Source organism: Furipterus horrens, unplaced genomic scaffold, assembly GCF_987537825.1.
Source record: "Furipterus horrens unplaced genomic scaffold, mFurHor1.1.pri manual_scaffold_3, whole genome shotgun sequence".
Taxonomy (NCBI): Eukaryota; Metazoa; Chordata; class Mammalia; order Chiroptera; family Furipteridae; genus Furipterus; species Furipterus horrens.
Window position 1 is genome coordinate 169,577,905 of NW_028327173.1, and position 27,893 is coordinate 169,605,797.

At 37.2% G+C, this 27,893-nt stretch overlaps 1 protein-coding gene across 1 annotated transcript in view; it reads left to right on the top strand.

Annotated features, from left to right (window-relative positions):
* LOC150016687 (IQ domain-containing protein H-like) overlaps nt 1–27,371 on the top strand; it is a 71,916-nt gene extending 44,545 nt beyond the window's left edge. The window contains exons 5-7 of the mRNA XM_090268355.1: nt 19,321–19,441; nt 25,829–25,957; nt 27,355–27,371. Coding sequence (XP_090124481.1) covers nt 19,321–19,441; nt 25,829–25,957; nt 27,355–27,371 — 267 coding nt within the window. The remainder of the gene's footprint in view (nt 1–19,320; nt 19,442–25,828; nt 25,958–27,354) is intronic.
* The last annotated feature ends 522 nt before the right edge of the window (nt 27,372–27,893 follow it).

Here is a 27,893-nt window from a genome sequence, read left to right on the forward strand (position 1 = left end):
ATACATATAAAATTAAATATAAAATTATACTAAATTCTTATAAAACTTTCATTTATTTGCATAGCAGCATTCTACTTAAGGTTGCATTTATAAAATAGATTCTATTGCTGAAAATTAATTTAAAAATCTTTGGCATTAGAGTATTACCTCTCCCATGGGCTTTTGCTTTTTATCAAGAATAAATCCTCTATTTAATTAAACCAAAGGAGTTAGACTCTATTAAGGGATTTCAAGCATGAGTGGACAGGGAGAAGAGGGGTTTGGGAAATGCAGAAAGAGAGCCTTTGCACTGCCCTGGACTCATCCCAGGTCGGCAGCCACCTGCTAACTAGGATCCCTGGTGGGTTCCAGTGCCTTTGCACTTTGGACTTGAGTTTGGTATTTGTTTGACTTTGACTAAGAGGTTATGCTTCTAAACTCATAATTCCACTTTTGATGAGCCAAAAATTAGGTAGACGGAGGAGCCTGAGTCAGCTTTGTAATAGATTTAAGGCACAAGGGGCCCATGGATAGATAGAACTGTATTTTAATATAACTGGTTTCCAATGTATATCATTTTATGCATTTATAAAAGTATAGTTCTGAGAAGTAGTTCTTAGGATCCACCAGACTGTCAGAAGAGGCCCATGACCCCCCAAAATTAGATCTCTCTGTGATAGGTCTTCTTTTCATTCACTCAAATATCCAGTGTGAGGCAAAGTATATGTCAGAAAAAAGAAGTAACTTAAAAACCCTGTTTCCTATGGATGGAAGTTCTACTCCTCTTAGTTGATGGTTCAGGGAACCTACCAAAAAGTGGATATTTAGACTCCCACTCCAATTTTCATAAGAATTGCATCTTCTCTAGTGAAAATACAAAACTTCATGCTTTCATCTAACCACTGTTGCTTTTCTACTGCAAGCAGGAAAGTGGAACAGCTACAAAAGTGGTAATGCTTACAGTATTATAGTAAGTGTTCTGTTTAAAATGAGGCAAAGGAGAAATACTGCAGCAGGTCGCCCAATAGCATTAGCCACAAGAGAAATGGGCCTAATAGAACTGTTTTTATCATGGCCCAGGTTAATTAACCACTGAGAGGTCCTTGAGGTGAATAAATACTATTGCTGTGTTCTCCAATATAGTGACCCATTGTACCTTAAACTGTACTTGAATTCAAGTATACATTCCTAGCCTTTTAAAACCTCTTTGGTATAATAGAAGTAAGTACCAACAAACTAGTGATTCACCCTTTCTGTAAAAGCACAGCCTCCAAATCAGAATGTGTAATGTGAGCCCAGAAGATATCTATTTGGTGGAGATCCATCTCACTAGGCTTACTACAAAAGGTCACTCACCTTCAGCTGACATTTTATGTCTTTGATAATAGCACTAATTAGACTACATTCCTATTTGGGGCTTTAGTCTTTCAAATCAACTTCAACGTGTGGCAGACCACATGGATCATGTACTTCTTTTTCTTGTTTAACACTCAGAATTTGGGACAGGGCTGGGGGAACACATCCCTCTGTTATTACTCTAAACTTCCTACCTCAATAATTATACTGCCCAGAGGAGGAATGAGATCGGCTGGAAGAAAGACAGTATATCAGGAGGAGAAAGAGAAAGAGAAGAAAATATGTGAAAAAGAGCCAGTCCCTAATGAAAAGTATTCTTGGGGAATTTCTTGGCAAGATACCCTGCCTTCCTTATCTCCCCATGTTTCCCAAGCCACTAAGGCCACTTAGAGCAAAAGAATTATTCTTCCCTCATGCTGCTGAGAGACCCAGATATGTCTGATGGTTAGGTTCATCTCTACAGTGAGTCCTCACCTAACATCATTGCCAACTTCTGTGACTTTAGGAGAAACAACGTATAACAAAACCAGTTTTGCCATAGTCTAATTGATATGAACCAGAGTTAAGTTCCTACCGCAGGCATCTCATCAACATTTTAACAAAACAATACTGAATGAAATGTTAATCAAGAACCTGCCATACTAGTATTTCACGTAAGTCTGCCTGGGTCCTAAGAAAACTTGGTTAAGAGGTTCCTGAGGAAACTTTTATAAGTTTCAAAATATCCTTTTCTATTTATAACTTAAAAGGGGACAATCTTTGCCCTGCCTAGTGTGGCTCAGTGGACTAAGCGCCAGTCTGCGAACCAAAGGGTCACTGGTTTGATTCCAGTCAGGGCACTTGCCTGGGTTGCAGGCCAGGTACTCAGTTGGGGGCGCATGAGAGGCAACCACACATTGATGTTTCTCTCCCTCTTTCTCCCTCTCTTACCCCTCTCTAAAAATAAATAAATAAAATCTTTTTTAAAAAAGGAGGGACAATCTTTGTACAAGGTTATCAGGAGAAGTAATAAAATGAAAACAGGCACTCACCCAAGAGAGGTAACTGTCCAGCAAGAAATATTATCCAGACATCCTCTTTTCCACCCATTTAAAGATGTAATTGATATCTAATATTGGATTATGTTATGTAATGATAATTTGGGTGGAAAGGGGATTGACTCAGCAAAGGATTTTCAAAACTGTAACCCTCTCATTACAGAAATAATCTGAAACATTGAAATCCCAGGGAAGTACCTGTCACCATCTTCCCACAGCCCTGGGTTGATCATTCCACTTACCTGTAGTTTCATGTGTAGGGCCTAGATTTCAACAAAAGGGAAGATGATTCTTCCACAAGTTCCATTTTCTAATCTTGAAGACCCGCAGGACTCCTAGCAGTGCCTCTGCTCCAGGCTGCATTGTAAGCTGCAATGCATGACCTGCTCAGGAAACTGCAGGTAAAGTAATAGCCAGCACTTCTGAGTACTTCTCTGTTGGGAGTGGCATTAAGTACAATATACACAGATTATTATCTCACGGAAATCTCACAGCAATCCTACAAGTTAATTAAATACTATTACGACTTTCATTTTATACTTGGGGAAACTGAGGCAAAAGTGGTTCAATAACTTGCCCAAAGTCACGTGGCTAAAGGACGCAGGGTCATAATTCAAATCCAGTCATGCTGACTTCCAAGTTGACATTCTTATCCTTATTTTATACCAGCTTAGAGGACGGTGATTTGACCTGCATCCCAGGGACAGATCTAGGACTTGGCCTAAAGCTGCTTCCTCGGTGACCAAGGGGTCTGTGGAGGAATTTCTCTGCCTTGATCTGGGAATAGAAGTAAAAGATCAAAGTGCTTAGTAAGAAGCGGTGTTAAGTCAAGGATTAGAACAAGAAGAGGAGCTGGTACTCCCCCACCCCCACACAGCTTTACTGATATATCATTGACATATAATATTGTCAAGTTTAGGTGTACAATGTGATGATTAGACACACATATATTGTGAAATGATTAGCACAATAAGTTAACACCTCCGTCACCTCACATAATTACCTTTTGTGGTTGGGGGGGCGAAAACATTTAAGATGTACTCTCTAGAGCTAGTATTTTCAAGAAGGAAACTTTCCCCAGCTAGATTGGAAACCCCTTTGAGGGCAGGGAACCGTACCTCGATAGTGTCCAACATCCTCCAAATCCCTATAAATTCACTGTTGATGTGTGTGTATGTGGTTAATGACTTTGAATGACTTGTTAAGAACCTGTGTAATTGAGTTATGCTGTGTCAAGTTAATTTACATAATGAAATTTCATGTACCTCATTTGACTACATTTGTAGAAAACTCTTTGGGGCCATAAAAATGTCTTCTCAGATCTCTTTAGGTAGAATTAATTTTCCCTTCCCTACATCATCATTGCATGCATTTAAAGCTTTTACATACTATGCCTTGAATTTACTGAATGATGTCCAAGAACAGTTGAATGAATAAAAATATGTATCATATTCCTGAAAAGGAAAAATGATTATAATAAGAATGCCAATTCTTTCCAAATTAATCTTTATATCTAATGTAATTTCAATAAAAATTCTTATGAGTTTTATTTGGTTTGTGCCAGTGTTCATCATCTTGAAAAATAAATGGGCAAAGGCTTCACTTCTTTCCCTGAAGAAGAGCAATAAAAGTGAACTTTTCATGCTACTTATTAAAACATATGATATAATTACAGTAATTATAATAGCATTTTATGGGTAGAAAAATAAACAGGTCAATGGAATAGAAAGAAGTGAGCACAGGTATTGACCTTAGAATAAAAGATAGTTTTGAAGAATGTCATAAAGGTGACATTGCAAGGCATTAGGAAAGGGATGACTTGTAAGGTAAATGGTGCTGAGCCATTTGGCTAATGATTTGGAAAAAAAAGCATCAAGTTAATCCTAACCTTCATCCTATACCAAAGAAAATTCCAAATGGATTAAATTAAAGTAAAATTTAAAAAGAAAAGAAGCAAACCATAAAAACAGAATTATTTTTCAAGTTAGTCAAAGGAAGATTTTTTTTAAACACCATAACCTCATACAATATTAACAGTCCACATTACAAGAAAAGTCCATTTATATTGGGCTCCAAGCTTGGATCTGTCCCTAAGTTCTGTGTGATTTTTGGGCATATCATTTATACTTCTTGGGCCTTATTTTGTTCATTTATTAATTTAGGGCTTTGGGTCAAATCATCTCTAATATCTCTTCCAGTTCTGACAACCCATAACTCTGACTCTGATCAAAATCTGTTTTTTTCTGTTTCGTCCCTTTCCCAGGAAACTGTTTTCTCTTCTGATTGTGGAAATAAAGTTCACAGAAGGTGTTAATGTTTTTCACTTTCCATTTACGCATTTAACAAAGCATTTGTTGAGTACCCACTCTGTACCTGATGCTGTCCTAGTGACTTTTACATGGTCAGTTTTAATACTCCGAACATGTCAGATTATTACCCCCATTTTACAGATAAGAAACAAGACTGTAGAGGTTAAGATATATGATTAAGTCATGTCATAAATATGTGGTTAACTATGCAGTTGGACTTGTATTTTCTTATGACAGCCTGATTCAGCACTTAGAAAAATTATTCCAAGAGAAACTGCAAAAAGGACAAACACACACACGTGCACACACACACACACAATATTAAGATGATCTAATATTCCTCACAGATAAGTTTCTTTCTAAATTAATCATGTTGTATTTCTAAAATGGATTTAATTTGTATTTGGGGGTTAATTCCTTCATTGACTTAAACAAAAATACCTGAACTAGAAGTGCTTCTAGCCTCCTTTCAGGTTTGCTTAGGCATCTCTTCTGCAGACTTTACTGATACAACATAGAAATTATGGCAAAGCCCAGTGGAGTCATTGAAGTAGAAGTCTCAATACTGCTCAGGAAGGGATGCCAAATTAAATAAAAAGAGCCCCAGCAGCTCTGCAGCTGCGTGCCAACCCAACTGCTGGTATGAGGTAAATGAGGACCAAACTTCATTTCACTTGTGACCCTAGCCAGTATTTAAACAAAAATGCCTAGAGACCAGCACACTGTTTTTTAATAGAGGAATAAAGAGCAAGAGCAAAAATAATTATAATAAATGTTAAGCCCATTCACAAAGTCTTTCTTAGACCTTAACTGAAAGGATTACCATTTAAACTCATTTCCTCTCATGTGGTCCCTAGTGAAGGTTGAGACAGTAGATTCTGTCTGAGCATTGATTTTTAATTTATAGCTATAAGTTTCCATAGGAAAAATTATATAGAAGGCAGAGGTAATCCAGTGGCTTTCCTTTTCATTTCTTGTGACAATGTGTGAGTAGTGCTGTGGTATAATATTCACCAATATGCAAAAATCACAAGTGTAGTCAACTCAGTCTTTTTTTTCTTTTTTGAGATGTAATAGATATATAGGTGAAATGCTGGTACTTTATTATTCTCTAGTCATTACTTTTTCAGGATTTTAAAATTTTTATTGGAATGTACAAATAAATGCTATCAAGCATAAAGAGAAAAATAGCAACAAGAAATAATTAGGTTTCTATTTGTCAGCCTGAATCCATCAAAAAATCCTGAGTTCAGTGTGTTTCAAGCTCATTTGAAGAAAAGTTTTATCTAAAATCAAGTTATCACCTGTCTTTTAACTTTGCAGAATGGTCTAGTATTAACACATCATAGCAATTATAATTGTTAGCTACATATTAATTTTTTATCAGTTTTTTTCGCCCATGATGTATTCCAAAGAATAGTGGTTCCTTGGAATTTCATAGCTATTCCATGAAAGGAAAGTTCTGTGGTTCCATAAAATTGGGAAACACAGAGTTAAAGAGAGTCAGACTAATTTTTATACCATTTGGCCACCAGAGTCTCTAACATGCTGACATACATTATAAAATCTTTAGATGTTGCTTAAGTGCTGAATTTTATACAACTATTTTTAATGAAAAAAATTTAGAAGATATTACATATTTCCTTCCTTAGTCACATTTTATTGGCATTTAATATTTTCTTGGGGGCTTTGGGGCCTCATAGCAAACTCCATTTTTTTTAATGTGCTGTGTTGCACAAGGCTTGAGAGGTGTGCAGATGCTCACACCTCAGACTTCTCTGTGTTCAAAATAATGTTTCTTCTGGGGCCTCCTCCACGCTCATCTCTACTCACTGCATTCTTTGAGTCTGTTCACAATCCCTGGTCACTTCTGCTACTAACCAGCCTTTTTATCAGCCTAAGACCACTTCCAGTTCTGAGAACTGTGACCGTGTGTGTCCCTTTTCTCTTTCTCCCTCCCTCCTCCTCCTCCTTCTTCCACTTCCTCCTCGTCTTCCTCTTCTTCCTCCCCCACCCCTTTATTTCTGATATTGGTTTTTTATGCTTTCTCTTTTTCTTGATTAGTCTTGCTGAGGTTTATCAATTGTATTGATCTTTTCCAAAAACCATTTTTGGCCTTGTTAATTTTCTCTATTATTTGTTTTCTATTCCAATGATTTCTCCTCTTTTCTTTTTAATTCTCTTCCTTCTGCATATGTTGAGTTCATTTTACTCTTCTTTTTAAAAAGCTTTTAGAATCTTAGATCAGAGACTTTAGAACTTTCTTCTTTTCTAATATAAACATTTAGACTGGTAAATGTCCCTCTAAGCAGTGTTGTAGCTGCATCGTACAAATTTTGATACATTGCGTTTTCATTATCACTTAATTCAAAACTCCCCTAGTGATTTATTTCTTAGTGAGTTTAGAAGTGTGTTAATTCCCAAATATTTGGGAATAGTTTTACTTTCCTCATTCTTATTGAATTCTAATTTAATTTTATTAGAGTCAGAGAACATACTTTGTAAGATCAAAATCTTTTGAAGTTAATTGAGACCTATTTTATGGTCCAGAAAATAATTTATTTTGGTGTATGTTCCATGTACATTTGAAAAGAATGTATATCCTACAGCTGTTGGTTGTAGTGGTCTATAAATATCAATTAGTTCAAGGTGGCTGATGGTGATATTCAGATCTTTTATATCCTTATTGATTTTTAAATTTTATTATACAAATTACTGAGGACTTAAAATTTTTCAACTCTGATTGAAGTTTTGTGCAGTTCTTCCTTTAGTTTTGCTAATTTTTGTTTCATGTATTTTGTGTTAATATTAAAGGTATACTACAGTTCATGATTTATATGTTTTCTTGGCTAATTGACCCTTTTTTCTTTCTTTGTCTTTAATAATACTCCTTGTCTTAAAGTTTGCTTTGTCTGATATTAATATAGCCACTACTTCTTTTATTCTTTTCTTTTTTTTTTTTTTTTTTGCTTACTGTTTACGTGGTATATCAATCTTTTTGTTTTGACTTCTACCTGTGCTTTTAAAATTCAAATTCACCCTGGCTGGTGTGGCTCAGTGGATTGAGTGCCAGCCTGCGAACCAAAGGGTCACCGGTTCGATTCCCAGTCAGGGCACATGCCTAGGTTGGGGGCCAGGTCCCCAGTTGGAGGTGCATGAGAGGCAACCATACAATGGTGTTTCTATCCCTCTCTTTCTCCCTCCTTTCCCCTCTCTCTGAAAATAAATAAAGAAAGTCTTTTTAAATTTTTAAAAATAATAAAATTCAAATTAATCTCTTATACAGAACAAATAGTTTTATCTTGTTTTTAAAATACTGATAATCTTTCCTTTTTAATTAGAGTGCTTAGTCCATTTCCATTTAATGTAACTATTGAACAGTTTGATTTATTAGAACATCAATTTTCCCACTTGTTTTCTGTTTTTCTCATCTCTTTATCCCTTTCATTCTTGTCTCAGGGTTATTGGATTTAAAATAATTTTTAACATTCTGTTTTATTGACTTTTAAAGTATACCTCTGTGTATGATTTTTAGTGATTGCTCTAGGGATTACAATATGCATTCTTACCTTGGTAGTGTGTCCTTGGGGTTAATATTGCACCGTTTTACACACAATGCAGGGAACTTGCATTGACTTTCATTTATCCCCCAACCCTTTAGCTATTGTTGTCATGTGACTTACGTATATTGTACACTGAGAGAAATTAAGAGAAGAAAAGTTTAGTCTTTTATATTTGCCAGAGAGATACGAGTCTTTTCCATTTACCAGAAAGGCTAACTTCTGTCATTCTCTCTCAGCCTAAAGAACTTCCTTTAAGCATTTCTTGTAACACATGCCTGCTGATAACACATTGTCTTCTTCTGTCAAAAAAGAAAAAAGAAAAAAGAGAGTCCTTATATTGCCTTTATAAAGTATTTGAGGTTGCCAGGGTTTCTTTCCTATTCAATGCTTTAAAGCTCCATTTTTCCTGATGAGAAGTCAGCCATCATTCTGATCATTGATTCCTTGTGTAAAATGTGTCTTTTCAATTTTCTTCTGGCTGCTTTCAAGTTTTTCTCCTTGTGTTTGGCCTGCAGGGGATTGATTATGGTCTGTCCATGTGTGGTTTTCTCTGTGCTTATTCTTCTTGGGATTCATTGAGCTTTTAGGGTCTATATATGTTTTCCAGAAAATTGGGGGACATTTTGGTCATTATTTCTTTCAACAGTTTTCTCCACATTTCTCTTTCATTCTGGGACTTTAATTACATACAAATTATACAGCATGATATTGTCCCATAGGTCACTGAGGATCTGTTCCTTTAAAAATATTTGTCTTTCTGTTCTTCATATTAGATAATGTCTATTGATCTCTTTTCAAGTTCACCACCCTTTCTTTTGCCCACTCCAATCTAATGTCAAGCTTATCCAATGAACTTTTCATTTCAGATATTTTACATTTTAGTTCTAGAAATTCCATTTGGTTTTATGTCTTATAGTTGTCATTTCTCTACCAATATTTTCCATCTGGTAATTAACTCATTATGATTATATTTTCCTTTAAGGTCATTAAAATACATATCAAATCTTTAAAGTCATTTTGTTTTTTGGTTTTTTTATCCTCACCTGAGGACATTTTTTTTCATTGCTTTTTTAGAGAGAGAGTAAGGGAAAGAGGACAGGAGAGAAAGAAACATCAATGTGAAAGAGAAACATCAACTGAACCCACAATCCTTAGTTTTATGGGACAGCACTCCAGCCAACTGAGCCACACTGGCCAGGGCACAGCTTTAAAGTCTTTATCTGCTAATTATACCCTCTGGGTCATCCTGGTGGCTGTTTCTTTCTTCAAACAAACAGACAGACAAACAACATTACGTGCCCTGACCAGGGATTGAACCCGCGAGCTAGGTATGTGCCCTGACCGAGGATTGAACCCTCAATGCTTTGGTGTACAGGACAGTGCTCCAACTGACTGTGCACCCAGTCGGGGGGAGGGGGGGTGTACTACTTTTTAAAGCTATAACTGACATACAAAAAGCTGTACATATTTAATGCGTACAATTTTATGAGTTTGGAGATAAGTATACATGCGTGAAACCATCGCCAGAACTTTTGCCATAAACCTGTCTATCACCTTCTATTGAGGACTCTTTCTCTTGTGTGGGCATTTTTCTTTTTCTTTGTGTACATCGTTCTTTTTACTGTTATGGACATTATAAGTGATGTGTTGTAGAGACTCTGAATTCTGTTGCCTTGCTCCCTAATGTGTTGTTTCTTGTTCAGGTAGGCAATTAATTTGGTTAGACTCAAATTCCAAACTAGCCTTAGTGAGTAGTAGCTAAAATCTCTGCCCAGTTTTTTCAAATCTTTAAGTGTTGCATCTTTGCAGGGCTCCTTAGACTCTGTCCATACAGGCATAGCTCAAAGGTCAGCCAAGGATTTGTGTGGCATTTCTTTGCACATTTTGGATCCCTGCCTTGCAGCTTTCTCCCTTCTGGGATTCCCTCTCATTTGGGGCCTTTATGACAGCCCTACTTTCCACCCTCTTTTTCTCTAGACAGTAAGACTGTGCCTTTCTTCTTGAATGATAAGTGCTTTGCATCTCATGGGAGTCACATACACAAAAATCTCAAATGTTGCAGTTCCCTTCTTTCAAGAGCAACTCCTCTCTAGCTTCTGGCTATTTTCAATTTATCTCACTACCTTCAGATAGTTGGGGTTTGTTTTTACATATTTTATCCAAAGTTTATAATTATCTTCAGGAGAATTAGTCTGTTATAGGCTACTCCACCATTACCACAAGGGTATACGCCATTATTTATTCTTGCCCCTGTAATACCTTTATCAAAAAGGAAAATATTTGCTAATAATATATCTTTGTTAATTGCTCCTTCCCAATAAATACTAAGTGGTTATATATTTTAAAACATTCTTCAAATGAGATAATAAGATAGAATTAGATGTGTTCTGAATTATGTAATTTCTTCAGAATGCTATACAAATATGTGCTATAAGTGTAATAAGAGGTACAAAAAAAAACTGTAGGAGGTCAGAAGAAGAAGAGATCAGAGGTAATTTTCTAGAGGTTACCCTTAAGTTTGTTGTAACAAGGTGACAGGAATTTAGTAGCCAGAGCTGAGAGAGACACAGAACATTCTAGAAAGAACTCTATAAGCAATGGAAAAATGTGGAAGGTTAGAGGCTCAGGTCTTACTGGTTACAGCTATAATTTATAACTCAAAATTAACACTTAAAAGTCCATGACATGAACATACTGCTATACACGACAATATGAGTAAATATCACGCCAGTTTTAAAAGAAAAAAGTCAAATACAAAAATAAATACATACTGTAATAATCCATTTATGTGAAGTTCAAAAATAGAATAATAACAGCTGGTGATAACAGTGGGCAACAGCAGGTCCTGTGCTCCACTCATTCTGGGTGTTGGTTCCTCACAGTGTCCACTTGGTGAAAATATATCAACCGATAACCCTGTGATTCATGCCTTTTCAAAAATGAAAGCTATACTTCAATAAAATATTTATGTAAGAAAAACTTCTGATAAGAAAAAAGTTTATGTTGTGCGTCTCCATATATCAATTCATGAATTCCTCACAAGATCAGTGGTTCTGAATCTTATGTGAAATTGGATTATATAAATTTGAACTACCATGATGTAAGATAATAATAAATTACTGCTTCATACACAAAGTTCGACATAATTCAAATCACCCAAATTTAAAAAAGGAAACAAAACTTTATTTTTATTCTCAGCTGTTGCAGTCTTGAGTGAACTTAAGCTATATTTATGCTGAAGTTTCCACAGAGAGGCACTACTTGAGTAAACAAAACTACCCTGTATTATTTAGGATATGAGTTCAGCAACTATAACAAATGACAGAGTGTTAAACATGACAATCATGTTCTCTCACATCAGTTTGGGCATAAATCATTTGTGGCTGATGTGGCAGCTCTCCTGTGTCAGGTCTCGTGCACTTTCCACTGCTCTGTCCTCCTGAACAGGAAGTTTTCCATCTTATGATATAATGTGGCTGCTATGCTCCCACCATCATGTCTGTATTCCAACCAGTAGAATCACTACCATTCCTATACTGCTGGCCAGAATCTCATCACAAAGACATATGAAGCCAGAAGGGAGGCTGGGAAAGGTAGCTTCTGGCTGAGTAACACATTAAAGGTCAGCCAGCAGTCTTTGCCATACCTGCCATTCTTTGTCCGGCCGTCTTGAATTATGTGAGTTGAGAATTCTGAAATGCCCCCAAGACCAAATCCTTTACATAAAATTCAGCTGCCCCGTGAATAAGAATATCCCTATTTTACAGAAGATAAAACTGAGACTCAGAGAAGTTCATTGACATCCCCTCTGCACATTGCCAATTAAATGACAGAGCTAGGATTCAAATCCAGTGTTCTGAGCCCAGGAATCTTGCTCTGATGCTACGGGTGCCTTTCTAGGGAGTTCTTCTTCTCTCGCAAGAATGCTAGTAAACCTTAGTCTAAGAGAAAGTGAGACTCCTACTGTATCTAAGTAAAATGGCCCCGCGAAATGAGTGAGGAAGAGGATGGAGTGGTAGGGCTTTAAATCTGGGAACAGAGGGTCAGAGCTGGTGATCTGAGCTGTGTTTGGCTCTAAAGTTTCAAGAACTGAGGAAGCAAGAAGATATAGTAAAAAGCTGGGCCATGAAGCAGTGCATGCATTTTTAGTTCTGCCTCTGAGCTAAAAGGCAGATTAAATGTATGCCCTAGCTATTTTCCCTTTCTGACCTTTAGTTTCCCCATCCATAATAAGAGGAGGAGGGTTGGGGCAGGGTGGCCAATTATGGTCATGTAGGTTGTGTACAATCTTTTTAATTTACCAAGCAGAAGATTCTGGCGCAGAGTAGAGGGGTGCAGCAGAGCTTCAAGCCTAATCCCTTCCTACCTCTCAGAAACTCTACTGGTAAGTTACCAAAACATCGGGATTTTTCAGAAACACTACAAAATCTGGAGGGAAGACAGTCAAGCAGGTATCATTATCTTTTTTCTCTTCTGAAAAAGGAACTTGGGAGAAACAGGTGAAATTAGAAAGCAATGTGTCTGCTTCTTCAAGAGAAGGGTGCAGTCTTCAGGATTTCCCAAAATGTTCCAAAGCCCCTGAGGATGGGGGTAGGGAGGGAGGGCCTCATCTTTAATTAGGTAGAGCGAACCCTGATAAAGGATGTTCATCAGAATCTCAGGAGAGAGAGGAAAGCCTATATATTTTTTAAAATTTTTTAAATTCTCCCCCAAGGACATGTTTATTGATTTTAGAGAGAGAGAAAGAAACATCAATGTGCAAGAGAAGCATCTATTGGTTGGTTGCCTCTGATATGTACGCCAACGAGGAATCAAACCCTCAACCTCGGTATGTGCCCTGACCAGGAATCGAACCCACAACATTTTTTGTTGTACGGGACAATGCTCCAACTAACTGAGCCACCTAGCCAGGACAAAGCCTACATAGTTCAACAAAGACTGTATACATCCTAAAATAGAGGCTTCTCCCACCCTCAGGTAACAAAAAGGTGGATAAAACCCAGACTAACCAGTCCTCATGTGTCGATGGGAGAGAAAACACACTGGTACTGGATAATGGGGGGGGGGACATACTACATCAGAGCAAGTAGAATGTCTGGGTAGAGCTACCTACGTATGTACAAAGGGAAAAGAAATGATATGGTCACTACACGGATATATTTTATAAGTGTCAGTATTTTACCCAAAACTAACAAAAAAGAGGGAAGGGAGGAGGGTGGGAGGATTATGGGCTGCAAAAGACAAAGCCTAACCTAGAAAAAGATATAACTCAAGGAACAAAAGGAATTTTCTCACAATTTCTTCACATTATAGCACAGCTTGATAGGACCATAAATTAAATAAAACTAGAGCTCAACCATGAGATGATAAAATAGCAGAATGAAATAAAAAGGGAGTTTTCAGACATAAGGCAACAAACTGAATGCCAAAATACTTTATGGAATTAATAAATTATTAATAGAACAAATGCTGCTAAGTATTGAAATATTGCCATGGCAAAAAGACTGTAAACACAGTAAATGCAGAGGGAAAAGGTAAAGGAAATTAGTTGAAAGCTTATAGACATGTATATTAGTTTGTTATAGGCTAAGCTGCTGTAAGAAAGAAATAAAAATATATAATGCCTTAAATTGGTTAGTTTAGTGCTCACTCACAAAATAGTCCACAGGTAAGAAGTCCAAGGCTGGTAGGATAGCTCTGCTCCATGAAGTTACCCAAGATATGGTCCCTGCTCACTTGCTGCTGCATCATCTCCTTATTCCTGTGGTTACAGACACTCTCATCCCAGTGTTTGAAGCTTACTCCTTTCCACACCCATGTTTCAGCCCAAAGGAAGGATAAAAATAGAGCAAGCACTCTTAGGAGATGGCCCAGAGGTCGCACTTACCTCTTCTGCTCACATCTTATTGGTCTGAATTTGGTCACATGTCCACATTTAGCCACAGGGGACAGTTGGAACCGTAGTCTGGAACTGGATAGACAGGCACTCAGATAAACTCATGATAGTCTAAAAGGAACCAGGAGAGAATGAATAGTTAGGTGTCACAATATGACAGACAAAGATGAACCTTCATTCAAAGGCACTTGGTGTCCCTAAAACAGAAAACTCAGCAAATGAAAGATAAGATGTATCAAATGATATGATGTAAGAAAAATTTTCCAGAAGTGAAGAAAGAACTAAATCCGTAGGTGAAAAAAAACCAACAACGAATCCCAGGAAAATTCTCTTCAAAGTATTTAACATAAAGGTGTTTCCTAATACCTGAACTTCAAAGACAAAGAATGCTTCAAACATTCAAGCAGAAAGAAAAATCACTTACCAGGGATAAAAAATAAGGCATCAGATTTCATAATACTCCTTGTGGAAGACAATGGTGGAGTACCTACAAAGTTTGAGAAGAGAAAGGATGGCCCGGGGTGTAACTCCAAGTATAAGGGCTCAGAGAAGTAAAACGCCCATGAGCACTTGGGAAAAAAATGGCTAATAACCAAAGTCAAGCAATGAAGAAATCAATCGAAATGAAGAAGTCGAGCGCAGAGAAAACAGGCCGAAAGGGCTGTTGGTGAGCATGGGATCCATTTACATGTAGAACTAATACTAAACAACCATAGCAATTATGGTTTCAAAACAATATGAATATTATAAATCTGTACACTGTAAAATAAAATTAATAATATAATAAAAAACGGGGAGGCAAGGGAGAGGAAATGGGTTTAGCAACAGAGTTCTCATGCTCTCATCTTTTGAAATTGGGATATGTTATCTAAAATAAAATCACATGTTCCCTAGCTGGTGTGGCTCAGTGGATTGAGCACTGGCTTGCAAAGCAAAGGGTCATTGGTTCAATTCCGAGTCAGGGCACATGACTGGGTTGTAGGCCAGCTCCCCAGTTGGGGGCGTGCAAGAGGCAAGCACACGTTGACATGTTTCTTTTCCTCTCTTTGTCCCTTCCTCCTTTTCTAAAAATAAATAAATAAAATCTTAAAAAAATAAAATAAAACCATACGACAAAAAAGGCTAAATGCTTTCATAAGCACCTGTATGTAAGTAAGGAACAGGGAGAGCTGGCTGAGAGCTGGCCATCTGATTTTACAAGTAAAGCTTTATTGGAACACAGCTTCACCCTTTTACTTACATATTGCTTATGCTACTTTCCAGCTATCACAACAGACCTGAACAACCTAAAATATTTACTATCTGGCCCTTAATGAAAAAATTGGCCAGCCCTTGCAGAGGAATTTTTTTAACACGCAGGAATCTTGTGGTAAAGAAGTATTTATTTGAGGTTTAATAATTTGTTGGGTTTAATTCAGCCATTTTCCCTCCTATTAAATTCATGTCAAATTAAGTTTAATAATGTAATATAAATCCTATATTTTATAAAACAATATATAAATCATTCCAGAGATGTCGGGTATAATGGGTCACCCAATGCTATTTGGCATGGGTTCTTAAACTTTTATCTTTGTGTTTTGCTGCATTATTTGGAATCTTTATAATGAACATATATCATTACTACCAGAATAATAAATAAAATGGTTTTTCTATTTCAAAACACTGGAAACAAATACACCAAGATATTAACAATGATTCATTCTGGCTGACAGGAATGTAATTGCTGTTTTCTTCTTTAAGATTTTCTGTGTTTTTTAAATATTGAAAAAATGTTAAGCTATTGTATAAGGTTTAGGCATAAAATGATAGAGTTCTGAATTATAGTTTTAGAAATAGTAATAAAGTGCCAGATATAAGAGACAATGTTCTGTTTAAAATATGATTCTTTTATAATATGATATTCCATATTATACAAACTCCAAAGCATGATTCCAGCATAAAATATAAAGCATGGCATTAAGGAGCAGCCAGAAGGAGATGATATTCTACTTCTCTTAGGCAATCATCACACTCATAAAGCTGGTGTCTTTAATTTTCATTAATCTCAACCTGTCTCTCCAATCTCATCCCCCAACCCACCCTCCTGTTATACACAACATACTCCAGCCACATAGAGATCCTCACCTTCGACGAAATCTCTCTGTATTTGTATGCTTCTTCACTTTGTCTCCACCATTCTTTCTACCTATAATTGTACCCTCTTCTCCACATGACACAATTCAATGCTTCTTTTAAGGTGCAATTTAAATATCAGTTGCTGCAGTACATCTCAACCTTGGTAACACATCAGAATCACCTGGGAGCTTTATAAAAATACAGTATTCCCTCACTTTTTGCAGGTATTACATTCCAGACCCCACCTCACCCCCCCCCCCCAGCGATAGGTGAAAATCCGTGAAGTAGGAACCTTACATTTATTTTAGTATTTATATGTATTTTAAGGCTTTATAAACCCTCTCACACACTTATAAACCATTCCCAGCCCCTTATTAACCTTTTCCACTCCCTTATTAACCTTTTCCACACTTTTATAAACACTACTTATGTTCTTAAACATATTCTACACTCTTAACCCTATGTAACTTTAACAACATACATATACATTACCACAAAATCCCGCAATATAGCGAAAAATCCGTGATAAATAATTAAATATAATATTTTTAAAAATCCTGCAATATAGTGAGGCCGCGATAAGTGAACAGCGATATAGAGAGGGACTACTGTACCAAAGTCCAGGCTCCAGCCCAGCTATTCGGATTTAATGGCCCAGGATTAGGGCCCCGGCAGCAGTATTTTTAAAAAGCTCCCTGAGTAATTCTAACATACCGCCAGGGTTGAGAGTCACTGCAAAGCCTTGTGCCATACCAGCAGGCTGAGTTAATTACTCCCTCTTCTGCACTCCCACAGCCCTAAGCTTTTCAATTGCTCATGAAATTTAATGCTTATTGTATTAAAGTTAGTGTGATATAGTAAGTGCTCCGTAAATGCTGAAGGTTGTTACATTCCTTCTCCTTCCATCCAAGCGTATTCAGAAATGGTTATTTTAACCATGGGAATGGGACAGGAGAGCAAGTTGAGGTTTCACATCCAGTGACACTGCCTGCAGGATTTATTTCTATAAACTTGCCAAGATGTCACTTCCCCTCCATGCCCAGACGCGTGCACACATGCACACGTGCGCACGCGCGCGCACACACACACACACACACACACACACACCTTACTGCCTTTTCTGCATAGATAGCCATTGGGTTTGGCTTTTACATTGTTGAGACTGATGCAATTTGAAGAATTAAAGAAACAAGCATTATGACTGCGCTGACTGCCTGACAGAATCTGAATATCATCTGCCTTCTGTCCTGTCCTTCATGTTGTAATTTATGTGGTGTTTATGTTGGATCCTGCCACTCCAGCTTTCAAGAGCAGGTTGTCAAGTGTACTTTGTTAAAGGCTTTCAGAAAATCCAGATAAATTGTGTTGTGTGCCCTGAAACTGTCAAACCCATATTTTTCATCTTCACAGCACTTGACAATTTTATTTAAGGTGAATCTTTCTTCCTCCAATTTACCTTTGCCTCCCTGGTCCTCCTATCAATCAGAGACGTGGGGACCGGCCGTTTTTGATGCAGAATATCCTCAGCTCTGTATGTGGCATGCCTGGGGTACAGTACATTGAGTAATTATCTCAGTCTCGCTGATTAGGAGACCGTAGGAGCTACTCATGGCTGGAGGTGAGGTGTGAAGAGATGAGCTGACGATGAGGAAGAGACCAGAATGGATCAGCAGGACCCAAGTTCCAGGATAACATCATGAGCTTCTCTTGTGAAGACGAGGCTCGTAGCACTTCCCTTTCTCCTCCAAACTCACCTGGAAGGAAACAGATTGCACTTGCAGTCTTCTCTTTCCTGTAAAAAATCCTATTTATAGTCATTTTAAAACTACCCTCACCAAACGTCATGAAAGGGTTGGGTGTTCATGGGATGGTAGCTTCTTAAGAGTTTCCCTTAAGTCCCACATCCTGGCAGGAGGTCCCTGACAACTTTGTCCACGTAGATATTTCTCAGCCAACAGATACTTATTTTGTAAAGTGATTTTCTTCCCTTGGTCTTGATGAAACTTTCCCTTCCTTTTTCCTTAAGGTCACCATGACCTTGATGAGCAATAAGGTGCAGTACATTAGAATCCAATGGCAAATTTACTAATGTAAAATCAGATTAATCTTAAAATTGTGCGATTTTAAGTGTGTATATCTAGTGTATATATAGCATATTTTTAAGTGTGTATATCTAATACATTGTGTGGCCTGAAACAAACCTACTAAACTTTCTGTCTTGGTTCTTTACTGGTTAAATAACAAACCATTACCTAGTTCCGTAGGAAGCTATGAAAATTAATTAATGTTTGGAAAAATATTTGAAAATTTAAATCGGTCTAGATATATCAAATGGTTGTATTTTCCCTACTGAGAGGGCCCAGGTAGTTCATAACCTCCTATAATAAAGGTAAAAATATTGTTATTGGGCTATAAATTAAACATGATTTATATGCAACACATATAATCTTTAAAGTCTAGACACCATTTAATAGGAACAATTCACATTTCATAACTACGATAAAAGCATTTTATGACTAGGAAAAGTAACCATCTATTATAACTGATCTAGACATCAAGTCTATAACCATATCTGAGACCTGAGACCTGCAAGTGTTTACGCAAAGTTCATCTTTAACATCTGAATTTGACTGATATATTTATTTTTAAATTCTCCCAAGGTTCTTTTTTTTTAATCCTCAAAACTCTAATATGTATTTCCTGGGAAATTTGCTTGTATAAAATTTTGCTTTATTCAAAATTTCTTCTGCCAAGATTTAGCACTTTTATATTGTAGTCATTAAAATTGAACAAAATCTTAATGTTCCTTTATTAACTACTATACTGACTTTGCATAGTGGAAAACACAACATGTTAATTGGATTTAATTAACTATTTTAAATTACATAAACTCCTGACAGTAGACAATAGCACAGGGTACTCATGAGCAATAAAATTGGAGCCAATATTGCTACTTTATTAAAACTTAATGAAACCATTCATAATCTTATTTATTGTTTACAAGAAGAAAACTGTTCATTTTAAAAGCAAAAATGTCTGCTGAAAACAAATTTTTGACCATCTAGGTGAAGGTTCAGAAGTTAATAAAAGGGTCCACCATAACCAACCTCACAGTTCTGCCAGCTTCTCGTCGCACGAATCCCTCTTTCACCCCCATACCGGTCTTACAAGATGATGCCAGAAGAGGTTAGTGATTCAATAACCATTTTATGTGTCCAGGAATCTAAAGGAAGGAGCATTGAGGTGAGGTTGGGGGCCCTGAGTTTGAATTCTGACTCAGCAATTAATTCTCCTTAGTGATCTCAGATAAGTCCAGTCCTCGCTCTGACCTGAGAAGGTTGGACTGATGAGATCACTAGAGTCCCCCTAACCTTTTTTTAAAACTATATTGTATTGATTATGCTATTACAGTTGTCTTGATTTTTCCCAGTTTGGCCCCCCCTCCACCCAGCACCCCTGACTCCCTCAGGCAATCCCTGTACCATTGTTCATGTCCATGGGTCACATGTACAAGTTCTTTGGCTACTCCATTTCCTATACTGTACTTTACATCCCCAAGGCTATTCGTAACTACCTATTTGTACTTCTTAATCTCTTCACCTCTTCACTTATTCTTCCCCACCCTCTTCCCATCTAGCAACCATCAAAATGCTCTCTGTATCCATGATTCTGTCTCTTCTTCTCATTTGCTTAGTTTGCTTTTTAGACTCAACTGTTGATGGATTTGTATTTTTTGCCATTTTATTGTTCATGATTTTTATCTTTTTCTTAAGTGGGTCTATTTGATATTTCATTTAATAATAGTTTGGTGATTATGAACTCCTTTAATTTTGTCTTGTCTAGGAAGCTCTTTATCTGCCCTTTGACTCTAAATGACAGTTTTGCTGGGTAAAGGGATCTTGGCTGTAGGTCCCTGCTTTTCATGACTTTGAATATTTCTTGCCAATCCCTTCTAGCCTACAAAGTTTCTTTTGAGAAAGCAGCCAACAGTCTTATAGGAGCTCCCCTGTAGGTAACTAACTTTTCTCCTGCTGCTTTTAAGATTCTCTCTTTATCCTTACCCTTTGACATTTTAATTATGATGTGTCTTGGAGTGCGCCTCTTTGCATCCAGCTTGTATGAGACTGGACTTATATGTCTACAGTAGTCCTTCTCTATATTGTGGTTCATTATCACAGCCTCACTGTATCGCGGGATTTTTTAAATATTATATTTAATTATTTTTTGCATCTTTTTTGCTATATTGCAGGATTTTGTGGTAATGTATACTTACGTTGTTAAAGTTACGTAGGTTTAAGAGTGTAGAATAAATGTAAGGTTTCTACTTCGTGGGGAGGAGGGGTCTAGAACATAATACCTGTGATAAGTGAGGGAATACTGTATTTCCTTCACCAAATTAGGGAAGTTGTCTTTTACTATTTTTGTCAGATAGATTTCCAATTTCTTGCTCTTTCTCCTCTTCTTCTGGCACCCCTATGATTCGAACATTGGACCTCTTGAAATTGTCTCAGAGGTTGCTTATACTATTCTCGTTTTAGGGAAAGGGATTCTTTTTCTCCTTCTTGTTCTGATTGGTTGTGTTTTTGTTTGTTTGTTTGGTCGGTTCCTTATGTTCCAAATCATTGATTTCATTCTCGGTTTCATCCACTCTACTATTATTTCCCTGTAAATTGTTCTTTACTTCAATTAGTGTATCCTTCATTTTTGACTGGATCTTTTTTATGCTGTTGAGATCCTCACTAAGTTCCTTGAGCATTCTTATAAGCAGTGTTTTGAACTCTGTGTCTGATAGATTGCTTACCTCCATTTTCATTTAGCTCTTTTTCTAGAGTTTTGATGTGTTCTTTCATTTGGGCCATGTTTCTTTGTCTCCTTGTTTTGACAGACTCCCTGTGTTTGTTTCTGTGTATTAGGTAGAGTTGCTTTGACTCTGTGTCTTGGTAGTGTGGCCTAATGTAGTAGGTGTCCTGTATGGTACAGTGGCACAGCCTCCCCTATCACCCAAGCTGGGTACTCTAGGTGCACTCTTTGTGTGAGCTGAGTACACCCTTCTCTTGTAGTTGAGCCATGGGAGAAATTTATCCAGGCCAGTCAGCTGTAAGGACTGGCTGTGACCACTGACCACCAATCTCTGCCCTCCATGGAGGATCAGTGTGCTGGGACACAGCAGTGGTGCTCTGACATGGTCTATAGCTGTACGCTGAGTGCGCTGGCCCTGGGGTTTCCTGGGTGGTGCAGGCCAAAATCAGCCCCAACCTGTGTTTTGCCCTGGGCACCCTGCCTGAGCTATAATGTAATCTGAGATGGCTGCTACTTGTGCTGGGCTTGGAGATCCCCAGGGGAAGGCAAGCTGTGAATCTAAGCTGGCTGCTGCTAGTGCCAAGCTTGGGGCTCACTGAGGCCAGCTGTTGTTTGTTTGATAGGATTTAGGAAGTTGTGAAGCATGAGCCAAGACCAGCCATTCATATGGAAAAGCAGCTTGCATGGGCCCCTAAGTTGGGTGGGGCAGAGTCTCTGGGGGTCTCCAAGGCAGGTCAAACAATGTTAGCTAGGTTGATATAGTCTCAGATATGGCACCAGCTTGCTGACTTTGTTGGGGCAGTGTTTAGAAAAGGGACAATGGCCTCTGCTCACTTTGATGCCAGACACTTCAGTTTCTCTCTGTATGTGACCGGTGCCTTTCAAGCCACTACCCTGGTGCTGGAGCTCAGAGGGAGTGAGTCTGAGCAGGTGAGTCTGTGTGGGAGTTTTTTTAAGAGGAACTGCTTGGGGTTTCAGCAGTTTTTTCCACCAACTCAATCCCCACTGGTTTTTGCAGCCAGAAGTTGTGGGGATTTATCTTCCTGGCACTGGAACCCTGGGCTGGGGGCCCTGGTGTGGGGCTGGGGCTCCTTGCTCCTGAAATATCCCTCCTGAATTTTTACCCACCACACGTGAGTGTGGAGAATCCAGAGAACACGTATTTGTAGATCTGGAATGTTAAAATAAATTCACAAATGGATGCAAAACTGACTTTTTCATGGGAAGGAGGAGTGTTCCTACACCAGACAGAATTTATTTTTATGTCTATAGATAGAATTATTTGCATTATTATCAGTTCTTTTAAAGTTAGCCTTAATCTCTACAAAGTTATAAAATAGTCTATTCAGAGACTAGGTTTAGAAAACCCCTGGCAGTTCCAGCATTCCATTCAAAAGTCATCCAGTAATCTCTTTTGCTTATTCCAAAATTTTAAAAAATATTTTTCTTACAATCTTCTCCCACTATGACCAAAATGATCTAAAAAAAATTACAAACTAAGGTTAGTCTCATTAGGTTTGGCCTGATTATTTACATAGGAGTAGCAGGAATGTTAATTCACCATCTAGGCCATTTTAAATTTGCTCTGCTGAGTCTTCATAAGGAATCTCAGATAGAACTTTAAAAACCTCTATTATTTACTATCCAAAGGCTAGAAATCCAGCCCAAGAAACTCTGCCCACTGGATTTCAACTGTAGGACCTATAAATTTGGGTAAATTTCTTTCTTCTGGAGGTAATCCAAATATCCTAATATTCTTGGGTCTGCCAGGAAGTGACCTTTCTCACCTGTAAACTTTGTACCTGGACAGTTTTTCTGAGAGGGCTTTATAAGCATTGGCACTATAAAGTCAACCTTAGTTAACCTAATTAATAAGCATCATTCTTAAATATTAATTTCCAATTTTTTTCAATTATATCAATAGTAAAAGAACATGTTCTTACTGACACTATGCAAACAACTATATTGTCATTAAAAGTAAAGAGACTTGATGAGAGTTTCTGAGTTTGGGAAGTGAAGGAGGGCACATTTAAAATATGAAAAATTTTATTTCCTTATTTTCTTGGAATTTTAGTAACACTCAACTTATATAAGTATTATTTCTCTATATAAGCCAATCAGAACAGAGCTCCTTTGATTTAAGAGATTTTACAATCTAATTTATTAATACCAGTTGGAGACGGGAAAACATTCTACATTCACAGTGAGAGATAAAGGCCTTTCTGAATTATTGATACATAGACATACAGATACAGAGAAAGCTTATCACTTCTGTTCTACAATTTCAGCCTCAGATGAAAAATAAACATGGAAAAACAAAAACTTAATGGTCCAGATTATTAGTTATTCTCCTTTCTTGTGGGCATGACATTCCTAATTGATTTGAGCTCACAATACACAAATAGACAAACAGAAGACTATCAAACTATGTTCTCCATTGTTTCTTACTCAACAGAGAATAGATCTCTATAAAACATTAATCTATTTACTGAAATCACCAAATTTGAAGTCATTTTAGCTAACAACAGGAATAATTTATCAGCCATAAATGAACCAAAAATAAAAACAAAACAAAAGATTATTAAGGAAGAGAATTTAAATTAGAAAAACAGAGTCAACAAAGTTCTATTTCCGCTTTGAATTCACCTGTGGAAGCCAAGAAAAATATGTGCCTGGGCTTGTTCTGTATGGGCTGCACCATTTCTGGCAATTTCAGATGAATCTTTCGCTTATCTTGTTGGGATCTCCAAAGTTGTTAAAGTTTGGTTTTTTTTTTAAATAGAACCATGACTCTCATACAAATATAAAATGAAATCAAAGATGTTATTTAACTCCTTGATTGAGGAAACCAGTAAGATGTTACAATTGATTCAAATAATAATAATAATAAAGACACATTTATAAATCAAGAATACTGAAATAAATTTGCAAATAGATGTACGACTGACTTTTGGGGGTTGAGGGAAGAATTGTTCCTCTACTGTGACAGGATTTATAGGCATGTGTATAAACAAGAATTATTTGCATTGCTTTCAGTTTTCTATAAATTAACCTTAAACTCTACAGAATTATAAAATAGATTAATCAAAACCAATGGTCAGATAATCTCTAGAGATCCCAGCATTTTAATGAAAAGCTGTCTACTAGTCTCTCTTCCTTATTCCATAGTCCTAACATTTTCTTTCCAATGGTACATACACACATGTGTTTGTCTAAAATTAAGTGAATTGCTTCAATCTATACTAAAGCAAGGGTTAAAATCATGCTTATATTCTCTGGGATTTTCAGAGAATGAAACTCCCTCTTGTAATAAAAATACATTGAATGAGAAGGAGCTCTGCTTTTCACATCTGAAAAAACAGGCATAGTTCTTGGAAGTGAGATTTGATATTTATAGGTGGAAGATATTTGTGAGAACAAAGCATTAGTCTAAATAGTTTAAAGCAATACTACTAATTTCAAAAAGGGGTGAAGAGTTGTACTCTGGATCAGCAGTTCTTAAGAGTACAAAAGATGGACCTGGAATGCTTATTTAAAATTGAGGCTACTGAGCCTCGATTCTTAGTGGTTCTCAAACTTCAGGGCACATATTCAGTAAGGCAGGCCCTGACTGCAGAAATTTGGATAGGTCTGGGAGTGTGCCCAGGAATCTCCATTTGTAATAAGAACTCTCCCCCCTCCCCAAATGATTCTGTGGTAAATAAACTGAATATTTCTTTGGAATCATTGTTTTACAAGTGACATCATCCTTAGCCCTCCAGTACCACAGTAGTCATTTTTTCTGAATTCCTATAACTCTAGACTTTAACACCCTTAATAATAATTTAACATAGTTATTAGTGGTCATAAGGCAAATGGAAGCAATATTTATCCCTCTTAGAATGTGTACCAACTTCTTCATTTTAGTCCAGCTTGGTACAGTTTGTATACCAGGATTTCATTGAGACCCAGAGTTTTTTACATTTCTTCTTATGTGAAAGCAACAAGAAGCTAAAGCCCTATCATAAGTTTCTGTCTAGTACTCCCCGAGTTTCTGGGTTTCTGGTCTCAATACAATAGATCTACCTTAATGAAAGTTTTGCTCCTGACAACAGGCTTTGTTCAATTATTCATTTATTCATTGATTTATTCTTTATTTATTTATATATTTAACAATGTCTCTTGTCCTTACAAAGCTTTGGCACCAGCCAAGCTGACACAGTATGAGTTCTAGGAATTGTAAATTAGTTGCATTAATACTAACCATGTTGCCAGTTACACTAAAATAACATATTGAGGCTTTCACATCTTCTGGTGATATGAAAAACGTCTAAAAATAACTTTTATAAAATATGACATTATAACAACAGAAGCATTGTTTCAAGCACACATATTTTCCTTTTTTCGAAACAAAAGATCCCTTTAGTTAAGACTATGTATCTGATTTCTCTTAATTTTAAAAGGAATAACAATATTATCAATAATTGGAAATACAGATATGAGGAAGTTTTAGTTTGCTTTGAAATTATATTTCTACCTTAAAATGAAATAATCTTAGCACAAGTTTATTTCATATTACTGTTATTGGAAATGCCATATTTTTCTTGGATTAGAACTTTAGACTTAAATATACAGGTACAGTAGCTATTTTTTTCATGCAAAGAATTAAGGCACTCAATCTATGCTCATAAATACGATGATGAATTGAGTAAGTTATGCTTGTGAAATTTATAGAGTGTAACTTTGGGGAAATGCTTCAAGTTAAACTCATATTCTTCTAACCTTCCTTTTTAGGGGTTTTAAGTATGTTAGAACGAGGACTGATACCACCAAAAGCAAGGATTACCTTTCAGAATCCACCCATTATACCCAGAGCGGCTCCTCTGCATAATTTTGATGAAGCGCGTAAGATTCCAACTGCCGGTAAGACAGTCTGGGCCATGTGCTTAGTTGGGGGTACACAGAAATTACCTCTCACCCAAATCTAGTCTTCCAGAATCCAACCCTATCTGCAGTAATAGGACAAGAGGAAAGTTGTAAGGATTGTGAGTTTCCCTTTACTGAATAAAGCAACTTTAGTCTCTTTTATAGAATACCTACTCAGGGCCTATGTACTCTGTGTGTTAGAAGGTTGGGATTTCCAAGGGGGTTGCAGCTTGCTTGGGAAGATAAGACAAACATAAGAAAGGTAAATACCAATACAAAGTAGCATAGAATACAAACCAAGTGGATGTTAAAGTCTGATGCTGTAGGAGTTCAGAGCAATGATTACTGAGGGGCAAGATAATAGAAGACTAATGAGGGGCTGAATGAAAGAGGGTGTGCAAGAAAAGCACTGACTTGAGAATCTACTACCTAGTTACAGAACTTCAGGCAAGCCATTTACTTTCTTTTAATTTTTTTTTTTTAATTTTATTACATTTTTTAGGGTGACATCGGTTAATAAAATTATATAGATCTCAAGCATACAATTCTGTGATACATCACCTATATATTGCATTGTGTGCATTTACTTTCTTTGGGCCTTAGCTTTACCAGTTATAAAATGAGAAATTTTTGATAAATCACTTAATCTGTTCAACAAATAGTTGTTGAATACTTGCTTTATCCGAGGTAGCATTTAAGTGCTGGGGATCCAACAGAGAAAAAGTTAGACAACATTTCTGCTCTCATGGTACTTAATATCTGATTGGGATATACAGATAATAACCAGGTAAGTAAATGAGAATTTAAGCACCAGCAAAAACGTAGTAATAAGTAAATGATAAGCATTATAAATTAAATGCCGTGGGTTAGACAGTGATAAGGAGATGGTTACTTTGCCTGTGAGGGAAGGGTAGATGAATGCCTCTCAGAAGATTTAAGAGACTTGAGTTGATATCCAAATGATCAGAAGGAGCCAATCATGTAAAGACCTAGGAAAGAGCATTACAGATATAGGATAGCACAGGTACAAAAGCCTTGAGGACTAAGGAAGGAATGAGCGAGAAGGATAGTATGTCTGGAGCACCAAGAGCAAGGGAGAGGGGAGGAGGAGATGAGTCTGGAGAGGTCGAGGGATGACATGACATAGGCTAGAGCAGAGACTATGAGTGGTCCTCAACATTCATTCTTTCCTACTTCCACAATAATAAAATTGTGAGTGGGCATTTGTCAACTTAGCTAAAGACTACATTTCCCAGGCTTCCTTACACCAGATTTACCTTGTGACCAGGTTCTGGACAGTGAGAATGTAAGCACAAGTGGAAAGGGAAATCTCTGGCTATACCCTTAAGGAGGAAGAGCAGAGTTTCCCCTTTTCCTTCCCTCTTTCTGGCTAGCTGTGATGCAGATGTAATGGACACACACTTTGGAGCTATAGATGAACTCCATGCTGAGTTTGGCAGAGCTGCCCTGACAACCTCGGACTATCTTCCTTTCTACTCCTGTGTGAGAGAAAAATAAAGTCTTAATTTGTTTAAACCGCTCAGTATATTTTAGGATCTTTCTTTTTAAATATCTATCCTAGAACCAGCATGGCAACCTTTCAAACCATAATGAGGGGCTGTATTTAATCCTAATTACAATGAGATCCCACTGAAAGCTCTAGACAATATACCAAGGTCTGTCCGGACAAAGTCCAGGCATTGTTAATATAATGAGAACAGTTTGCATGAGATCTATGTAACCCAACAGCCAGGGGAGTGGATTGGAATGCGCATGCATGAACAATGTCGACTTCACTGTACTAGTCAGTGGGGCAGTAGGTGCCCTTGAGTGAGCATGTTGTCTGTGTGGCGGTCTCATTGAAAATGATTGAGCAAGCAAAGCAATGAATCAAATTTTGTGTCAAGTTTGGACATTCCTCTGCAGGTGATTC